This window comes from Diplotaxodon limnothrissa, linkage group LG10, assembly GCF_057381915.1.
Source record: "Diplotaxodon limnothrissa isolate DT_005_m linkage group LG10, D_limnothrissa_male_GT1.1, whole genome shotgun sequence".
Classification (NCBI taxonomy): domain Eukaryota; kingdom Metazoa; phylum Chordata; class Actinopteri; order Cichliformes; family Cichlidae; genus Diplotaxodon; species Diplotaxodon limnothrissa.
In genome coordinates, this window is record NC_140605.1 from 11,590,681 (window position 1) to 11,605,842 (window position 15,162).

General features: G+C 42.2%; 1 protein-coding gene across 10 annotated transcripts in view; it reads right to left on the bottom strand.

Annotated features, from left to right (window-relative positions):
* slc8a4a (solute carrier family 8 member 4a) overlaps positions 1–12,945 on the bottom strand; it is a 29,561-nt gene extending 16,616 nt beyond the window's left edge. For 2 of the 10 annotated variants that reach the window (XM_085364391.1, XM_085364396.1), the window contains exons 1-4: positions 11,605–12,780; positions 10,941–11,458; positions 2,111–2,247; positions 800–918 (exon numbers count right to left, since the gene is read on the bottom strand). In XM_085364391.1, the coding sequence (XP_085220517.1) occupies positions 800–918; positions 2,111–2,247; positions 10,941–11,458; positions 11,605–12,759 (1,929 nt within the window). In that variant the 5' untranslated portion in view covers positions 12,760–12,780. Of the gene's footprint in view, positions 1–767; positions 961–2,110; positions 2,248–10,940; positions 11,459–11,604 lie in introns of all 10 variants that reach the window. The other 8 variants (XM_085364386.1, XM_085364388.1, XM_085364389.1 and 5 more) reach the window with 8 other exon arrangements.
* Between the last annotated feature and the right edge of the window lie 2,217 nt (positions 12,946–15,162).

Here is a 15,162-nt window from a genome sequence, read left to right on the forward strand (position 1 = left end):
TAATTGTAATAGCACTTTACATTTTTTGTTATTGTTTACTTGGATGGATTCTTCAAGCAATTTCATTTTTGATTTATATTTGTTTATGTTAAGGTCACATAAAAAGTACTTTGTTTTGATGCTCCATAGAGCAGTTTTTGGATAAGTATTTTACAATCATAGTACTTAGAAAGACTTCAGTGTTACATGTTTACTTTTTTCATGTTAAAAAATACTTGATATTTCAGTAAAGTAGTCTTTGTTTGTTTATTTGACATGACTTCTAATAAGGCAGATGTTAATTTCTCCATTCATTTTGAACTTAGAGTGTTTTTGTTTCAGATGTTTCATGTCAAGCATTAAACAGTTTGGACTGTTTACTTGAGTTTTCCTAATTAAATTTAGTCCTACTAAACACAAATATCGTCTGGCTTTTAGTATTGCAATATATCGTATCGTCTACCCTGTATTATGATACATATTGTATCGCCAGATTCTTGCCAATACACACCCCTATTTACCATTTATTGTCTCTTGTAAAACACCCAACTTATCAATACAAAACAGATGGAGTACTGCTATAAATTCTGCATTATGGCAAATGATACAAATTCTTTAACTCTGACTATTCAAGCTGAATGATGCGTGAACACATCTACTGGAAGATTAATGAGTTGCATAATTTATCACACATCAAAAGTAAAATATATATTAACCCAAAATACTGTGACATTAGTGAAATTGCTGCATTTTTCCAGGTTAATGTTGTAAAGTCAGTCCATGTCGGCTCTGAGTTACGAAGCTGCTGATTTTGTGTTACCTTGAATTCATAAGACTCCTCAATGACCACCTCCAGCCTGGTGTGCTCTCCCAGACATGGGCAGCCCATCTTTGACACGTCCTCCGGACCCACTGCTGTCTTGTTGTCATTAGTGTCACCTAGGGCAGCACAAGAATAAACTATCATCCAGGATTTCCTACATGGTGCTTGGATGATAATGAAAGTCAGTCCTCTGTGTGTGCTACGGTCCATTACAGTGACTCTGAGTGACAGATCAGCCAATCATAATTGGTAAACCCAACGCGAGAGATGTTGGGGAGACACGTATTGAAATAAATAAAACACGGCAGTCTGCATATTGATACTCAAAATTTAATCAAGAGCATAAAAAGTACTTGGAATAGAGGATTTAGGTTTATTTATGTCAGTGGTTTTATTTATAATAGTGGATTATGTGAATATGTATTCTGTTATTTATGTTTTGAATTCTCTACTTAGTAATTTACTTCAGGGATATATTCTTTCTGCATTCATTACTGGCTTATCATTTCTTGTATGTGTTTATTGTCATTATGTTTAATAAATAATAAGCAGAATCGTATGTTATTAATATAAATAGGTCTCATAAACAGGACTTTCCCAAACATTTTCTGACTACACGTCACATTTTTAATATATCCACAGTACTTTTAGGTTGCAAATCATCAGTCATTAAAATATGATCACATTTAGCAAAGAGTCTGAGTGAGTATTGATATGAGCACAGTTGTATTACAAGTACTTTTTTGATGTTAGTTAGTTTAATTTAACATGCAATTGCAAAAGCAGCTATTGGATTTATATAGCGCTTTTCAAGGCACCCAAAGCGCTTTACAATGCCACTATTCATTCACTCTCGCATTCATACACTGGTGGAGGCAAGCTACGGTTGTAGCCACAGCTGCCCTGGGGCAGACTGACAGAAGCGAGGCTGCCATTTCGCGCCATCGGCCCCTCTGGCCAACACCAGTAGGCAGTAGGGTAAAGTGTCTTGCCCAAGGACACAACGACCAGGACAGAGAGCCCAGGGATCGAACCGGCGACCTTCCGGTTACAGATACGCTTCCCAACCCCCTGAGCCACGGTTGACTGTAAAAGCTCTCAAAAATAACATTGATGAAATACAATGACATTTTTACTCTAACCCTGAGCAATTTTAAGTACATCAATTAGACTTTCAGTCTTCATGAATAAGGCCTGATGAGGAAGTTTGAGATTAGTTGTGCTGTAAGGTTTAATCTGCATTAATCCAAGCATTTAGTGCACACATTTATCTCAAGCCACCAAATAGAGTGACATATCACTCTGCACATGTAGCACACAGTGATGTCATCCACTCACCGTGTCTCTGTCCCACCTCCAGCAGTATGGGCTCCTCCAACACAATTGTGAATGTCTTGTTTTTCTCGTACTCCTCATCATCAATGATCTTCACATTCAGCAATTTCCTAAAGGTCGAGGGGTCAGGGGAACAAGGAGAAGCGGATTAGCTTTGTTTAGGGGAAATAAAAGTAGCTGCCCGTATGAGTCAACCTGCAGTAACCCTCTGTTATCTAAACACGCTCAAAATAGATCCCAGGCAGGTAAGAGCAGCTTCCAATGCTGAGACTATGCTTTCGTACACATTCAAATAAAACCAGAGTAGCTAAGAGGTAGACTGCCTACACAGTGAATCATGAAACAGATCTGTTAGATAAGAAGGTGGAAGCTCAACATTTCCCCCAAATTGACAAATATCATGCGCTGCCGAACACTACGAAGAAAAAAAAGACTAAAATATAAATTTTCCTAACACCCCACAAGAGGGCGGACTCCTTCTGCACCATTAATTCCATTAGAGCACAACTAAAGCGAAATAGCCCACACCCCTCCCACACACTCAAGTTAGAAGTCATGAGGAATTGAATTATTACCTTTGTCTCTGTGGAAATTATGTCACCTATCTACACAGGGACTCATGATAAGACATATATATATAGTTTGTGCTCTTAAATCCGAGAGCTCAAAAACGTGAGGCTGCTTTGTCAAACTGTGACCGACATATTTTCTTCAGCCCTCTTCGTTCGCCCACACTGTCACAGCCAGTCTCTCTCTCTCCCTCTCCCTCCATCTCCCTAATGATATGTGGGTGGCTGTCTATTTCTGTCTACACATATACACTCAGGGTTTGACAACACGCATGAAGAGCTTTTGCTTGCTGAGGAAGAAGAAGTTTATTTTAAACAGCAACGATTCGTCACTGGCTGTCTAATGTCAGGCTAAGTCATGCCAGTGGGAGCAACGTGAAGCGCAGCCTGGAGACCTCGCAACAGGAACAAAAGAGTTTGTGTGCATGGTATATTTGCTTTGAATCGCCGTGCCGGGGCCTTGAAATAAAATGTGAAGGCTCTGCTGCTGTGGATTGTGCTAATGTAGCAGCCATTTTGACATTACATCACATTTTAGGCAGACACTGTTTGTCTTGCCGTAGCGTACCTAGATAAGCAGAATATACAGACGAACATTTACATTTTCCACTAAAATCCAAACGAGAAATTAAAGGCTGTCGAGAAGCAGCAGGGGCCCGGGTTCATTTAATGCATCGGGCTGATTAGCTGGCAGTCTAACTCTAAACTGCTGCCACAGTTTGAAGCTCATTTGCACTGATTTCAGACAAAAAGAGGTGGGTGATAATGCAAAACGCGAGAAAATCAAAAGTGACTTTTCAAAACAGACTAAAAAACAGCTGTGGTGAGATTAGTTCTCCTGCTTTCTTAGTTTCGGTGAGTTGGTCCTTCACGTAAAGTAGTTCCATCCCTCTTTTTAAAAAAATATATTTTACTTGAATCAGTAATACCTTTGTTAGTATTTCAAAAGCATTAGCAGCGCAAATAAACCAAGCAAAACTGAGTGGCTAAAGACAAGCAGTGCTTGCTAAAGAAAAGACAGTTACGAATGGAAGAACGGATGATTTAATTATTGCTACACTCCAGTCCTGCACACTAGTCTGCAACCATCTGGAAACCACTGGTCACCAGAGAAAAATGTGTATTCCCCTGGCTGGTTGGTGCGTGTGGTAGGTTGTTTGCTGTCGCTAGGAGAAACTGGTGGCAAAGTGCTGCTTCACAGTCTGTATTAGGTTGGTGTAACTGAGGCCTAACACACAGCAATCTCAAAAGCCACTGGAGGCAGAGATGAGGAGAATGTTCTGATATAAAAGCTACCTCTGTTGTAGTGACTGCATGTGAGTCTGTGTCTTTTGTTCAGTCTCTGTTATGTTTCCTGTTTTACTTTGAAAGTCCATGTCTCATGTTAATGTGTCTAGTTTTGCTTCCTTTGTCTCGTTAGGCCTGATTTGCCCCAGCTGTGTCTCACTCCTGTTGCCCTTTCCTTGATTGCTCCCTCTGTGTTTCTCTGTGTCCGTGTTGCAATCTACCGTTTATTTTGCTGTGTGTTTTGTCAGTCCACCGGTGTTAGTTTATTTTGATTTTTTCCAGTTATGTTATGTTTGAGTTCAGCATTAAAGCTGTTTCGGTTTAAGTTTGTCTCTGGAGTCTGCACCTTGGGTCCTATTCCTGTCTGCACACAGCCGTCACTTAACATTCTCTGCTGAGATTTCACTTTCCAGATCTTTTTTTCTATGCAGCTTGCTTATAATGTGAAGCCTCTGATGAACAGGATGTCACTCTTGTCATTCTTAACTAGGGATGGGTATCGAAAACCGGTTCTTGTTGAGAACCGGTTCCCACTGTTTCAATTCCTTGGAATTCTTTGCCATTTTTGCAAACGATTCTCTTATCGATTCCAGTCGCCCCGAATGACGTCACCACGTTGCGGAGCGTCATTTACCTGGCAGGAAACACGGCACGTAAGCGGCTCAAACGCTCAAAAGTTTGGTTATACTTTACGAGAACGGATGACAACAGGGCAGCTTGCAATACTCACACACAAAATAAAATCTATTCAAGCTGAATTTATGCTTCAATTCTTCAAAGAAAATCGTACCACCAGAGTTTGAAAGTTGCAGATTCTTTTCAAACGCCTTAAAAGCCCAAAGCTTAAGAACATATTTCACATTTTTAATTTTCATGCGCACAGTGGTTCTGTCGTTAGAGACTCTGACCTGCAGCAAGAATGTATGCTGCCACATTTCTGCGTAGAATTTGCGTTTTTCCCCCCTGTGCCTACTGAGTTTTAGTCCTGGTGATGCAGTTTTCTCCCTCAATCCAAAGACACGCTTGTTAGACTGACTGGTTCTAAACTGTCTATGGTTGAGAGTGTGAGTGGTTTTGTCTCTCATCACCACCTAAAAGCAGTTCAGATGATGAAGTGATGCATTTTTAATTTTAAATGTTTCCAGCACGTAAATGACTACCAATGAAAGCATGTAAACTAATCAAAATATGAAATCAATGAAGTTCTGCCTTCATCTTCACTGTAAGTAAAAATAATCACAATTTAGCTGATTTAGCTAAAAAAGTTAGCTAAAGTAAACTAAGTCAGACACCTGCTAACTAGCTAAATACGTTAAAGGAATAGTCTCACATTTTAAAAAAATACGCAATTTTGTGTTCTTGCTGAAAATGAAAATTGATGACAGTTTAATGTCTGCACTCAAATTATTAAAGTAGAATAGCAAGCAGTCGACTTAGCTTAGCATGTAGTCTGGATGGAGGGAAACAGCTAGCCTAGCTGAGCCCAGTCTACAGCTAACAACACAGCTCTCGCAGGTCAGTTTAGATGATGTAAAAATGTAAGTTTGTGGATTTCATCTTAAAGTTACAGATACTCATCATTTTATATGAACTTCATTATACTTTTGGGCTTTTGATGATTTTTTTAAACTGTTCTTTGTTCATAGTGAAATGATTATACAGCACACATCTATAATGAGTTTGAAAAAACAAAAGAAAAAAGAATTGGGTCCACAAGTTTGAATTTATATTAGTATTAGATATTTTTTAAACCACACAGTGTCAAAAGCATCATATCCCCCGTTAACATTTGGTTAAATGTCCCTTAGCAAGTTGCACATCAACAAGATTTTTTTTGGTAACCATTAACAAGCTTCTGGCCTAATTCTGACATAATTCTGTCTGATGTTTGTCTGGGCTTTTAATCATAGTCCTCATTTTTGTCATGGTAAGTATGTAAACCTTTGACCACAGCTGTACAATATTCATGCTGAGCCAGTTATTTACAACGAATAGAACTCCCTGCAAAATCATAGTTGTTCTTTTTTATTTTAGCACATTTCCCAAAATGTAAAGTTATCTTTTAAAATTTGTGGTCCTTTATAATTTCCTTCGTACGCTTGGGTTTAAAATGTTCAGTTTAAAAATACATTTTCTAAACAGCACACAGTCCTGCTTTATGAGCCCTGTCGCTGCAAGTCAATGTAAACTCTGATTATTACAGACACAATTGGATTTTATCAACACTGTAAATCCTTGGCTTGCTCCATATCACATTACACTGCGGAGCCATCAGCCATCTCTGCTGCCCGGTTGGCTCAATTCCTGGGAAAGTTTCTGAGTAGCCGCAGTGGTATAAACCTCCAATTGTATCTGTCACACAGACAATATTGCATGCATTCTAAAGATTGATCTCTGCTCTATCTGCAACAACCGTAATCTGTTCTCCATCTGCCTGGCTCTTTTTGCAGTTGTCTTACATTTACTGAGAGTATGTTGAATGCTAAAAAAAGTATGCCTTGTTTGTAAATTAATTATCAGGATTAGTTTGACTTAACCAGAGAAATGAGAAAAAGGAGGTTGGTCATAATTGTCACCTACAGAAAGAAAGCATCATACATATCGTCTGTGACTCTTAAAGTAGTTCTGTTTTTATTTGGAGGTTCCCTCTCCTCCACATTTTTTGTCGGTTCCTTAAGGATGCTCCAGTTTCCTCCCACAATCCAGAGGCATATACAGTAAGGCATGAGGCCCGGAGACTCCAAACTGCCCACAGGTATGACTGTGTTCACTCTGTAGCCAGAGAGAGTGTCTCTAATTTCTACCCTCTGCCTGCTGCAAAGAAAAAAAAAAGAAAGCTTCTGCCCTCCCGAGACCCTGACAAAAATTAAGCCGGCAGGGAGACCGAGTGAATGCATGACAGTGTGTCAAAATCCACAGCTGGACCTAGCACCTCCGTTCATTTAAAGAGCCATGAATCAAAGTGGCATGTCAGCATCTGCCTACAGTGCTGAAGTGTCCTTGAGCAAGATATTGAATCTCAGCCAGCTCCAGAGAGGCTGCAGTGTAGCTTATTATAAACAGAAAGCAGCTGCATTACATTACATTACTGTGTCTCCACTGTGTTGTTGGGTTATTATGTAGAGAAAATTTCTACAGAAAGAAACCCGTTTTGACATTGATAATAACAAATTATTCCACCACTGATAACTTGTACTTGCAAAAATGTGTGGCAACATAATGGAGAATGGTCTGAACTAATAAGCACAGGGAGAGACAAGTGGGACGAGGAGAATTTGAAATTCATTTCTACCCTGCAGCCGTGTTAGCTGCTCCCCTGAATTTAAGCTCAGTGGTAAATTTTAATGTCAGCAGGACAACACGCTGATTCTCCTCAGGTGTACTGTGTAACATGTTCACTATCTCAATTTAGTATGTTCACTTGCTAATTTGCAATAAATGTAAAGCACGGTTGGCTTTGGGAAGGATTTTGACCAGAGGGATGCTATCACTTCATTACTGTTCCTCTAGAGGTGAGCATTAACTGGTGGACCTAATTTCGTAGCACTAATTGCAGAGATATTACGCTCAGAGATACAAATGTTAACCTCATATCAGCACAAGAGAAAACATTAGGCCATCAAAGACATTAGGATCCATCCTCCGAGAACCATGACTGTTTGTCTGTACAATATTTGACCCCAGTACAAAACACATTGAGATGTTTCATCCACTGGGGATCACAAATGTCTATTATCCATTAAAAGTCAAGAAATTTCACAGTGAATTATGGTGGTGCACTGATTGACAAACAGTGCCGTCCTTTGTGACATGGAAGCAGGAAGGCTAATATGTGATTAGCTCTGTGGCTACTTGAAAAGTTGATTTGAAGGGACAGGATACGCAATAACTGCAGTTGGATGTTTTCATTCTTTTTAATGAGGATTTATAAAGAAGCTGCATGCCAGAGGTTACGCCAGGGGTCTGAGTCTGCCCAAAGCAATTCCTGTTTTCCTGTATGCTGTCTACACTTTCTTATCAATAAAGGAAAAATGCCATAAAAAAGTTATTTAGTTATAGCTTCTGTCTTCTTTGCAGCAGTTGCTAAGCTAAAGGCTAACAGCCCAAACATAAACAAGAGTAGCCTACATTGCTGGTTTTTCCACATATTTTTGAGACTACCTCCAAGTTACATTAAACAGCTATAATATGTAAACATTGGTCTGCAAATGTTTTGTGTTAATGTTACCAAGCCCTGAATCTGTTTGTCTTTCAGGAAGTTCTGTATGTCATCGAGCTCGAGCACCTCAGGCGTGAGCGATAAAGAATATCAGTATATTGATTTTCTTTTCAAAAGTGATCCCCTTCTATCTGTTTTATCTTAGCTTATGTAACTGCCCCCATTATCCACTTCAGACTCAACTAGTGCATAGAGGCGCATATTTGAGGCACTAACGAGAACAGATATGAGATTATGCTACATACGAGCATCAAAGGGTCTATTGCAGATCTTCCTCTAATCCATAAACACAGAATGTAAAATGGCGCTTGATGTCAGCTTGTTTATTTTGGCTCAGGTTTGTGTCTGTACATCATAATTTATTTACTGCAGAGCAGAATTTCAATGGTAAATTATTATTTATATGCATGCCTAGATTTTAAACTGCTCCTCCTGGGTCCGCATCAAAAGCTTAAAAACTTGGCTTCCTCTTTTGCTCCTCTGCATGCTCAAATATTGACGGGGGAAGACAGATGTACGTGAGCACAAAGACACACAAAGCTTGAGACCCTGTAACAAACACGCAAACACAGAGGTGCCCAGAGGACCGTCGCCGAGTGTCATCTCTTTGTCGCGAACAAGCGGGGAAACACTCGGGTATGAAAAGCCAGCTCGGTTTTGAACGATGAACTTTGGCAGCCTGCTGAGCAGTAATGAGCGCAGACGTGCATTTAACACAGAGAGGGTGTGAGTTTATAGTCTCGGAGAAACAAATAGACGCATACAACGACGGCGACGCTTCAAGATGATGCCATTTCACCTACATCTTTTAACAGGACTGACTGGCATAAAGAATTCACACGCTGCGTAAAGAGGAGCACAATCTGGCCTGGCAGTCTTCGACTTAAGCTCTCCAAAAGTGGTGAACTTTTGGCTCGGCATCAGAGTCAAACATTAACACCTTCGGGTGGCACGCAGAGATGAGCGCATTTCCAGCAGCAATATTAGAAAACTCATTTAGATTCAGCTTAAAAGATAAGTCAGCTGCTCGACCTGGCAATTTCGATTCAAGATCTGAGTCAAACCTTTCCTACCTATGATCAAAGTACTCCCGCATTCCCCTTTAAGTCCTCGCTTGCTATTCCGAGGAGGACAGGAGTAGCTGAACACTGCTTTGGCATTTTTTTTCTGCTGGGTCTGGGTTTTCTTTTCATCTGTTTTCTGATAACAAACTGTCCTGCCCCACTGGATCCCACTCTCCACAGTCACACCCCCAGTCCTCTCCACTGCTGCACATCGACTGTTAAGGGAAGCATGACTCCAGATATTATGAAGTGTACTTTCACTGTCAGCTTTCTACAGTCGAATGAGCACAGTCTTAGCTCAGTAGGTGAGGACTGTATCTACTGCTCGGTCTCTATTTGAATGCAGATGCCAGCTGCCTGCCTCTCATTTCACATTGTTATACACTATTGACTCATTAACTGCAGCCTCTGTAGCTGACTGCGCTATGAGGGGAACTTTTGGGACCCCTTTAACCCCTCTTCACTCTCTTTAATTGCTTTGGATGCTCAAGAAGCTCTTTTTAGTTCCCCTTTGGAGCGACATGTTGCTTGATGTGGGTTTAAAGCAGATTCAGCACTCTAATACGGCCTTAATTATACACATAGACTAATGCATAAAAAGGAGAAAAAGCATAGATTGTGCGCGAGGAAACTGCTAAAAACAGAGCAGTATATTCAAATTTCACCTGCGCTGCGAGGCAAAAAAAAGAAGAAAGACAAATAGGGAGATCTGCGTTTTCTTTGACACCATGTATTCACCTGCCTTTCCTCCCACTCGGCCAACCTACACAATACACCTACGCACGAGCCTCGCGCAGACGGATGCATCTGACACATTTGATTCCTTTGTTTCGTCCTTTGCCGTGCAGTAAATCATTTTGTAATGAGCTCGGTACGGTTGAGGGCATTTTCTTTCTTTTTTTAAAGTAAGAAATTAAAAAAAAACAAACATAACCGTTCTGTGTAACTGCCAGGTCTTTTGCTCATCTCGTCATAAAGCAAACACTACAAGTGTACTCATCATTCAGCCAGCCCTTTCAAACAGCGTTCAAGTGAAAAAAAAAGAAAGAAAGAAAAGCTGGAAAAACATCACTCTTCCAGCGCTCTCTCACTCCCTCGCTCTCTGCACTCTGCCTCCCTCATCTTTTTCTCTCCTCATCTCTGCTGGTGCATCCACGAATGCTTTAACTAAAATAACCACACGGGCTCCAGTGCATGCACCTGTTTTAGTAGCTGCCGTGCAAGTCACCTGTCTGATTTTTCCCCCCTCTTCTACTCTGTTGCTCGTGTGGGCTTCCTTTGTTTTCCACAGGGAAGTCTTTAGTGTTGTGCATTACAATGAGCTTCAACAGAACTTCCACAGAAATCCCAACAGGCTGCATTTAATTCATTCACAGGAAACTGTTTCTGGGTTTCATCTTCCTCTTCTCCTCCTTTTTCTTGTTCTTTTAAATCTCCACGATCTTTCATTATCTGCCGCACAATTATATCCTCTTATCCTCCCACATCGTCCCTGCGAAAAGAGCTAAACTTCGCCGAGCAAACGTATCTGTGAGTCATAAAAATAGGCCTTTCATTCGTTACCAGAATAGATAACTTACAGTAATCTAGCAGGACAGTTTAATGTACCAATGTGTGGGCGGTGATGTTTAATCAAGTGATGAACAAGAGGAACTGGCACTCACATGGTCTCATCGTTCTGAAACTCCAGCTTGCCGGACACCTCTTCGTAGTCCTCCCCTGCTTTGGCGGTCCCCTCGACAGTGTGGTAGGGCACAGCCACTTTTCCCCGTGCCCCGGATGTCCTGTGAACCTTCACCTGCATGTTGCCAACGCTCTCGCTGACCCTTGTGGAGTTGCTCTCAAACGTAAAGATGCCAGCGTGGTCGTCGTCATAGATGGTGACAGTGGCGATGTGAGGATTGCCCAGTGCCGCCTTTGGAGGAACATGGGAGGGAAGGCCCACCATGCTGTTGCTGGAGGTGATGGAGCTCGGCTCCAGGACTGAGACCTCGGCTCTGTGCACGATGCGCGGGTTGCTGAGGCGTACGTAGAAGTGCTCGTCCTCTTCAAAAATGTCATCGTCGATCACGCCAACAGTGAACTCTTTGGTTGTCTCGCCAGGCTTGAAGACCAACGTGCCCTCAGCAAACTCGTAGTCTGAACCTGCATTGGCAGTCCCGTCCTCCGTCCGGTATTCCACCTGTGCAGGGAAAAAAAATTTCATCAAATATGTAGTGGCTGGAGTTGTAATAAAAATATTAATATTAATACTTTATGCCTCAGGCAGTTAAAGGTGATTTAAAATTGACCTTGAGCATTTGCAATCTCTGTGCTTTCCCCCCTCACCTTGACAGTGCAGCCACTTTCTCCTCCGTGCCGACTCACGGTCAGCTTTAGTGAGCCGCAGTTCTCAAAGCACTGATAATGAGAGTCTTCAAACTGCAGGTAGATAGTGTTAGGATCTTCCTCTTGCCCGCTGGCCTCGTGACAGCTCACCACCTTCCTGGCCTGGTCAGCTGCATGCTTTTTCAGGATGTTCCCCGCTCCGATCATCATGCGCGTAGCTTGAATGCGATAAAAGGCCCTGCTCTTCTGCTGCTGGACCAGCACTTGATAGTTGGCCATCTCGATGAGCTGCTCCATGTCCTTATCTGGGTGCCTCTGTTTTAGCTCTTTTAGAGTACGAGCCATCTCCCTGCGGGCCTCTTCTTCTTGATCTTGTTCCGCGCTCATCCCACCACTATCCTCCACGCCCTCCAGCATCCCATCCAGAGCCTCTTTGGGGTGAGTGTGAGAGTTCACACCCTGTCCATCCATCTCCAAGTCCATTTTAGTGAACATGGCATCTCCCTCTGACTCGATGATAATGCCGCGGGTCTTGTCGGCTCGGTAGCGCTTGTGGACGTACTTGTAGAAGAGCAGGCGGCGGTCTGCGATCCAGGCTTGCAGAACGCACAGGGGGAAGAAGAGGAAGGTCAGGACTGCTTCCCAGACTTGCACTTCTCCGGGGGAAAACACTGACAGGATGAGATACAGCCAGATGTAGGCGAATATGCTCCAGGCTGCGGTGACAAAAAACACCCGCAGGTGTTTTATCTTGCGGGTTTCATTTTCTGGCACCACATAGACACAGAGAGCAATGATGATGAACATGTTGAAAGCAGCACTGCCCACGATGGTGCTGGGACCCAGAGCTCCCGCTTCAAAGTTATGGCCGACTACTTCGATGACAGACAGCAGGATCTCTGGTGCCGAGGAGCCCAGGGCCATCAGGGTCAGGTTGGAGACCGTTTCATTCCAGATGCGCACAGTGGTTGTTGTTGTCTCACCATTAGGCTTCTTGATGGTGATCTCCTTTTCTTGAGAGGTGATGACCTCGATAGAAGACATGAACCGGTCGGCGATGATGGACATGCCCAGGAACATGTATATGAGAGCGGCAAAGTAAACAATGGCACGTGCCACCTTGTCACCCACTGCGGGGTTCTGGGGATTCCACATGGGCAGCACCACGCCCTCGGAGCAGTTGTCATCACTGGAGCAGTTGCCTGGGCTGCTGCCGATGTCATCATCCCTGCTGCCGTAGGAGAACCGGGTGACTCCCGGGAGGAGAACCAGCAGAAGAGAGATGAACATGCATGGGGTGGCAGGTGGAGAGCAGTTCAAGATACGCTTGTGTAGAAACATGATGGTCTGGTGATGCTTTGAGTCTTCTAATGCTAGAGATCAGTGCACGTGACATGTGAAGGTTCGCATGAACCTCTGAAAGACAGGAAAAAAAAAGAAATTTGCCTGGTGGATGAGAAAGCCACATGTCAGATGTTCATTATTCAGTTATATTCTCAAAATAACCCCAATATGGCACCACAAAAGTGCTCTTTTGTATGCAAATGATGTGGGATCCATCAGTTTCGTTGGTCCGAGTTTAGAGAGCCAGAAATATTGGCACCTACTAATCGTTGAGTCACTGGTATTGAACTACCCTGTACGACTCCCACACATATAATGTGGTCATTCTGTGCTAAACCGCAGTGAAAATGTTACCCTTTGCACCTGTAGTATCGAGGGAAAAACTGACTCAGTCCACCCGGTACTGTCGAGTTAGATGGGAGTCCAAAAATAATATCCACTGGCAACGAGAATAACAAGAAAGGAGCAGTTGTTCTTAGGTAGCCCTACTGGTACATATATTATAGGATGATTTAAAGGAGGAACAGCTCTAGTGTCTAGAGAGTCCAACACACTTCTCAGGTCTAGTATGAAATATAAAGCTGGATGCCTGAGTGCAATTCAATCATCACCACCTTACCTAAAAGAATCCATTCCACATGCAGTAATTTATATTTGCCAACATAGTTTCTCTGATTAAGTCAGACAGAGCATGACAGGGTGGAGTGGGGTTGCAAAGCAGCATGCATATGCACAGCAACTCGTGGGCTGGCTGAAGCAGCTTTAATACCATGTGTTATATGAAATTAACCAGACTGACGCTTAGATGGGTATCAGCTGAGAAATCCACAGATGCGGGCTACCACTGAGATCAGCCAATCTGCCGTTTAGCTTAGTTTAATTTAGTTTAAAATTTTACATAAGCAATGGAAACGGCATCAGGGGACAAGTAAAAACAATTCCCCAGTGGCCCCCCCACCAGCAGTATCTTAATGGCCTGAATAGACATTTCAGGGAGTACTGTGCTAAACTCTTCAAAGGATTAACATCTGTGAAAAAAGAGGAGAGGGAAAGATGTCTAGTAATGTGTCTGGTGTTTTCTAATGAAAATTTAAAGACCATCCTTGTCTCAGAAATAGGTTGCACACCTACAGCAGAAGCAGTCTGGCAAAGCTGCATGTTTGGCACCTGCTCTCATTGACATGCAGCAGTGAAAGGCAGCATTCTCCAATCTGACCTGCATAACAGTAGAGCACGGTTTCGATCAAGGCTACATTTCAGGGTGAAGTGGTGCAGCACAGATGCAGGAATTAAGCCGTCAGTTTTTTTTCTTTCTTTCTGCTGTTAGCTCATAAATAAGTGACTAACAGATTGTATTTGTGCAACAACAACAGCAACAGCCCGACACCTGTCTGCTGATCAGATTGAGCGAGTGAGATCAGCACCATGGACAGCGACTCCTGCAACAGGCAGCTCCAATCAGGGACAATGAAACAGTCTTTTTTTCGGACTGAATGAAATATCCCTCATTACTGTTATGTGAAATCACATATTGATATCATCACTGATTCCTTCACTTTCGAAAGCAGATTTAATTAATACGTTGCTTTCATCTGGCACACAATCCTGCACAAATTTTGAGTGGGTGATGTTTCTATGGCAAAAGCAAGATCTCCGACTGGTGGAAATGCAGGAAAACTATAGAGAAAAAATGTCTCTTTCTGTTCTGTGCAGTATTTAGTGATATGTTTTCCTCACTAAAGTCGCCAGGCAGCAACAAGTAAATGAGATACTGAAGCACATTATTCATTTCCCCTTAAGAATACAGATGTTTTAATTTTTTAGTCAACACAAGCACACACTCTGAAATCTCCTCACCTTCGTCACATTACATCTATTCAAAGTGTGCAAGTATCCAGTGCAAAACTACAGTTCTCTGATCTGCTGATTTCTAACATGTTTGCAATTAAAAGCCCGAGTGCAACATGAAGACTTTACCAACTACTGGCAAACCCAGCATGATGCCACTTTCCATCTAACAGAGTTACTAACCTTCAATAATTCCATAGTATTTAGTATTTAGTATTTATTTATTTATTGTCATTGTCAAGAACAATGAAATTGCGTTTGGGGCTTCCATACAACCCCAAAAAAAGAAGAAAATAATAAATACCCCTTAAAACCCAAGTGTACATAATTATCCAAGCCTTTAAAAAAAAGCAGACCCAAATTAAA